The sequence below is a fragment of the Telmatherina bonti genome (genome assembly GCF_933228915.1).
Source record: "Telmatherina bonti genome assembly, chromosome: 13".
NCBI classification, from domain to species: domain Eukaryota; kingdom Metazoa; phylum Chordata; class Actinopteri; order Atheriniformes; family Telmatherinidae; genus Telmatherina; species Telmatherina bonti.
This window is the reverse complement of record NC_136611.1, coordinates 24,569,785-24,575,798: the sequence shown is the minus strand read 5'-3', so window position 1 is coordinate 24,575,798 and position 6,014 is coordinate 24,569,785. Positions and strand designations below refer to the sequence as shown.

General features: G+C 41.1%; 1 protein-coding gene across 2 annotated transcripts in view; it reads right to left on the bottom strand.

The window, feature by feature from the left end:
- Window positions 1-437: 437 nt before the first annotated feature.
- The window catches only part of tcf7l1b (transcription factor 7 like 1b), a 30,818-nt gene continuing 25,241 nt past the window's right edge, over window positions 438-6,014 (bottom strand). Inside the window, exons 5-12 of one of the 2 annotated variants that reach the window (XM_079251986.1) lie at window positions 5,552-5,687; window positions 5,142-5,244; window positions 4,482-4,565; window positions 2,632-2,775; window positions 2,344-2,506; window positions 2,150-2,257; window positions 1,894-1,945; window positions 438-1,307 (exon numbers count right to left, since the gene is read on the bottom strand). In XM_079251986.1, coding sequence (XP_079108112.1) covers window positions 820-1,307; window positions 1,894-1,945; window positions 2,150-2,257; window positions 2,344-2,506; window positions 2,632-2,775; window positions 4,482-4,565; window positions 5,142-5,244; window positions 5,552-5,687 — 1,278 coding nt within the window. In that variant the 3' untranslated portion in view covers window positions 438-819. The remainder of the gene's footprint in view (window positions 1,308-1,893; window positions 1,946-2,149; window positions 2,258-2,343; window positions 2,507-2,631; window positions 2,776-4,481; window positions 4,566-5,141; window positions 5,245-5,551; window positions 5,688-6,014) is intronic. The other variant, XM_079251987.1, reaches the window with a different exon arrangement.

Here is a 6,014-nt window from a genome sequence, read left to right as displayed (position 1 = left end):
AGCAGATGTCTATAATTTTTTTATTTGCATTTATTTTTAGGCTTGAAATTTTGTTACCCTGCTGGTTCTAGAGCTCATTTTCCAGTGCGGTTAGCCTAATTTTGCTTTATTAAACATTAAATTCATCGGCACCGTCAACAAGGTTTTAATGAAGATGTTCCCTATTTAGAACTGAAGTGCACTGCTGGCGTATATATTGAGAAAAAAAAAAACAGGTATGTTTGGTTTTGCAATTTTAACATGAATTGTTTTCAAATTATAATACATTGACAGAAGGCTGTTATCAATTCACTGTGTTGTGGTCATTAGAATAAAAATCCAAACCGCATTTACCTTTTTAGAGAAACATTTCTTTATGAAAAACAGCAGAGAGAAGACAGAGACATTTTCTTTAAGAAACAATTTCAAATGTTTATTTAACATGTCAAAGAAGGGGCACACACTAGTGAATTGAAAAAGGGGATTGCAATTATTGGCCAGAACTAGGGCTTCAACTTCATACTAACATTAATTAGGTTTTGGCTAGAAAGAAAATGTGTTTTTGTTTCTTTTTCGTTTTTATAAAGAAACTTTATGTACATTGGTTCTTTTATACAAGTTCATTGGATAAATGCATCAAAAAAAGAACCCAGTTCTGCAGTAAACTTTACAAAAAATACATTTTGTTTTCATTGAGAGATGTAGAAAAGGAGGCAGTCAAATATTGACCAATAATATTTCTTCCTTTTCAATATTTAGAAAAAAAGGCTGTTCTAACATCTATTTGAAAGAAAAGCAATATACAGCACAATAAATGAGAGAAAAATTGCCTTTGTGGATTCATTCGGTTGGTTTGGTAACCAAGGAGAGGGGCTGCGACTGGAACAGGGAATGATGGGAGTGAAGGGCTGCCTGATGGAAGGGCGAAGGTGGGGAGAGCATGGAGGGGTGCAGAGAAGTAAAAGGGATAGGCCGGGTGAGGATGGGTGTGTTCGACTGGCTACCTGAAGTACCAATAGGGATGGAGATAGTGGGCTGGGAGGAGGAAGAAGAAGAGGAAGAAGAGGAGGAAGAAGAGGAGGACGTGGATCCAGAGGCCTTCCTAGGTAGGGAGAAGTGGTGGTGCATGCGTCCCTCCGGTTTGGTGGTGAGCGATAACGGCTGGGCCTGTTCGGAGTGAGTGGCAGCAGGAGCAGCGGGGGAGGCCAAGGCGGCAGACGGGGTGGCTGGCGAGTCCAGCATGCTTCCATGAGACGACGCCGGGCTGTCACACATCTTCTCTGACGGCAGGTACTGCACGCACTGTTTCTTACTTCTTATTGAGAAGTCTGCAAGGTAAACGGAGGAGAAATAAAGAGGCTGAATCCCAGATCAGCTGCTACCTCCACATCTGGTTCAAGTCCCACCATGCTGCGGCTGACATTCGTGAATGAGTGATTATGTACGAAGCACACATGACGTCAAGGTACACATAAGATATATAGCATGAAGAGTAAAACAGGATAAAAATGGATTATTCAAATGATGTGACGTGTGATAAAAATGAAAACAAAAACAGAACATGACACAAAATGTGCAGTGAGGAGTAAATGAGGAAGCCTCTTTATTTTTTGGAAAATGTTATGTGGTCATTTGGTTGCACAACCACAAACATACCTGCCACTACTAGCACTGAACCTCATAAGCTGCTTGTCAAAGTATAAAGTAGGGGGAGAGAGTTAGTAAGTGCTCATGAAGGACAGAATTAATATAAAAAAAACAAAAAGACAACAAACCTGCTGATTTGGGTTACATGTGAACTCTGGTTGACTTATAATGCTTATGTTGTTACAATTTCTTTCTTCTCTTTTGTGAAACAAAAAGACAAAAAAAAAAAAAAATCAGTCAGAAGAAAGAAAAAAAAAAGCGTCTTACCCTCTGGTTTTGAGTCTGGCTTATTCTCTCTCTTCCTCTTTTTCCGCTTTCCCTGCGTGGATAAAACGGTGCTGTTAAAAGCTGTTTTTCTAAGCGGAAGTTCAGCACCTCAAAAACTTCTTCTGCTCTTTCAATGAGAAGTGAACTTTCTGCATTTAACTGACACAGTAATATCTCACTCGACCTAACAGGATACAAACTGTTACCAAGGTCTACTTATTGATGCAAAACCAGATGACTGGAACGTATTACTCACATAGTTATCTCGAGCTGACCATCCAGGATATAGCTGTGAGTGGAGTTGCCTCTCTTTTCTGGCTAGCTCGTAGTATTTGGCTTGTTCCTCTCTTGACAGAGAATGCCACTGCGTGTCAAGATAAGAGTGTAAAACACATGCACAAAGATATATAGTTCCAAGCACACGTGCACGTCTGTATTAGCGATTCTTACCCGTCTTCCAAGGATCTGATTGATGGCAGCGCTCTCTTTCAGAGTGCACTCTGCCACCACTTTGGCTCTCATCTCCTTCATATACAGCATGAAAGCATTCAGAGGCTTCTTGATGTGAGGCTTCTTGTCTTCTTCTTTCTTAGAAGGAACGGGCGACTTCCTGCTAATCAAAATGAGAAAAAAAAACCTCATTGAAAAAATGGAAATAATGACAAATTTGAGCAAACAAAAGGAGATAACGTGCAAGAGCTGAGGCAGGTTTTCGACAACTCTTTAAATTGTCCTTACGCATGCATTGAGGGGCTGATGTTGTCACCACTGGGCTCCTGCTTAATGGCTGGTGAGACGATGGCAGGATGGGGAATGCCAGTCTGGTGGAGGCTGTGTGGAGGAGGGGTCACCATGTGTGGGGAGAAACGGCTGGACACCAAGCTGAGAAGACGAAAGGAGGCAATGTTTAACCGGTCAGCGTTTAACTGTAAACCTCAGCAGACCTGACTAGAAAAGGTTTGGCTCATTTGGCACATTACTGCCCAGCCTTAGCCTTCAGGTAAAACTCACTGCGCCTACTGCCTCTGTCTAGACTTAAAATCATACACACAATGTGCACCGTGCTTGCTTTTTTTTGTTCAAATAAAGACTTTTTCAAAAGCCCCTTTATTCACCGGCGGCTGAAGAAAAGTGGAGTGTGGTGTTACCATGGTGACAGCATGGCCATGACACCTGAAACCTCTCTCCGTACCACGTTCCAGACCACGGAGAATGTTCTGACAGCCATCCACACATAACACCATACAAAGTGTCTCCCTCAATTTCCAATTGTTAATACAAAGGAGAATTGTAGGGGAGAAATGGGATAATTAAGCTCCTTTCCTCTTTACCACAAGCTTCAAGTAAAACATTAAAAAAAAACCACACAAGCAAAACCACTGGACTGGATAATTACTCTGTTTTAGGTGCTCTAACATGTTAAGCAGGCATGAGAGAAAATACTATAGATGTCCTGTCTTAAAGCAAGAACCAACCTACAATTAAGTAACATGCATACTGAACTTCAAAAATGATATAAGCAAGCTTGTGCCATGCCATTCCCTTCACAATAAATCTTTAGAAGATATATTTGCAAAAATTCTTCCATCCTCAAAAATACAAGTGATGGGACTCAAGTTCCACATTGCAAAAGTATCATTTTAATTCATCTACGTAGCTGCCATAACATTTTATTATTGCTTAATGATGCTTTTGCCTAAATAGAATCATTACATTGTTTTTGGAAGAGGGAAGAAACACAAAATACTATCACAATTAGGCACAAGTTTGTTCTCAGCAGGTTTTGTTGTTGTAAAGCATTTAAATTTGATTTGATAGTTGAAATGATGCGGATTGTTGCGAGCAGTAAACGTAATTTATTTAACTGCTAAAATAAAAAAACAAAAACAAAAAAGAAACACTTCCATGAGGTGTTTTTCTGATTGTTGTGAGTTTAAAACAGTATGGAGTTGCACAAGGTATTGATCACAAAGACCCCTCTGAATATTTCATCTCATACGAACACCGGAAGGCTCGTTACAAATCTTTCCAATTTTGACAGGGGGTCAGAGAGTTTAGTCTGATGGGACGTGTGGGTTCAGATAAGCTTTGATTTGTCGTAATCGATTCAAAGCCCTTTCATCTCTGCTGTATGTGTGTGCGTGCGTGTGTGTTGTGGAGTGGCTCATAACACAGGCCTGACCACAGAAGTTTAGCTCTGAGGGAGAAGACAGGAGAGGAGTGCTGAATGCCAATAACATGTTCAGTCTATTTAGAAAGCTGTGCCTGTCTCTCGCAGACTTAGACCTCACATCTCTTTGTAGTCCTGACACCAGTGCCTGCTCCATTCAACTCAACTGTTTGCATGCTATTTAATTTAGCTTCAAATCGCGACATTTACATGGCTGAGAGATGCTGAGCAACCTCTGCTAAAATTAGCTTCCAACAATGGGAACAACAGAAGTTTAAGGCTGCACACCAGTCATCTATTTTGTTACATTCTGGAAAAGAAAGCACATGAAATGTGATTACAGCATGTCATAGAAGCAGCATATATTAGATGTCTCCCTTTGGGAGGGTGGGAGTGTTACTGAACATGATCCACTCACCTGGACATGGATGCATTCATTGCCAGTGTTGGATAGGGGTGACGGAATCCCCCTGGAGGGATGGAGTACATGGGTTGGCCCTGCCTGGGGGATGGGGGTAGACAAAGTGAGCGAAAAGCTCCAGCGTGAGGTGGATCAAACACAGCTGACAGCTAACCCACCAGCACTAATCCTCCGCTCATCAACTCAAATCCCCTACTTGTGGAACAGAGCCGTTAAAATTGATTATCAAACCCATAGAAAAACCAATAAATGTTCAGAAATTCCTCCCAGGAAACTCAAATGTTCTCATTTACTTTGTTATAAAATGAGCACCTACACTCAGAACATGCAGCGTTTAACGTAGCTGCATGACAAATATAGATTTATTATTTGTGTTTTCCGTGTTTGATTTGAAGTTCTTTACTTAAAGTATCCGTTGCGTATTCCTTTGCGCTCTACAATTATGTGTATTTAGGTAGCCAATCGACAGAGAAAGTTCATTAACATTCACTATTGCATATTATCCCTGTGGTATGATGCAACTCTACAGCAATGGCACATACTCAGAAAATCAAGCAAAACTGAAAAACTGCAATATGTTTGTCAGACATTTTTATGCAGGTGCTGCTATTTAATGTCATACATCTGTAACAGCAGCTTAAAATACCAACAACTTACTGTGGCATGAGCCAGCTCAGAGGGTGTGCAATCGAACCGACAGCACCGGGAGACAGGGGGTAGTACGGCGAGAGTTCAGATGGGTGAGGCGTCCGAGGAATACCTGCAGGCACCACAGAAGAAGACAGAGGACAGTTATTAAAATGATGACATTTTCACAGAGGGCCTATTTAAAACAATGATCTAAAGGTCTGTAGTTACTAGTTTGAGCATGTTGTGAGCTGTGGTGTGTTTATTTTCGTAACACCAATGGTGACCACTTCTTAAAATAAAAAAAATAAAAAAGTCTGCAGAAACTTGCTCAGTAAAATCCAAGATTTTTTCCTTTTTTTTTATTTTTAAACACCCAGAGACATTCCTCCTTTGAGTAAAACATACTCCATATAAAACAAATCCGTCTAACATTTTACCTGTCTTTGGGTCGAGGATCTCTGGAGAGAGGTGTGATGGCGGCGTGCCAGGTGAGAAGTGTTCATTGCTGTAGGTGATGAGGGGCGTCAGTGGATGGACGTGGTGGGCATGCTGTACGACTGGGACTTTATTGGACTGAAGAATAGACATACAGAGGTGGAGGTGAGCAACAAGTGTCTGACATATAACTTTCAAAACAGTGTAGGTGTCAGGTGAAGCACAATATTTCATTTCTAGACTATTACATTTGCTTTATGTCAGTTGTTTGTGTCTTTTCCATACATGTAACACAGCTTTTGTACTCATACTGTGGCTTAACAAACAGACAATATGCGTGGAGTGAACAGGCTGTCATTGGTGAATGCCCTCCATGGTAAACATCACAGCTTCTGCGTGTGACTGGCCCTGTGATGCAATCTGGACCAGCACCAAGGAGCATGTAAAAAGGCCTCCAGACACATG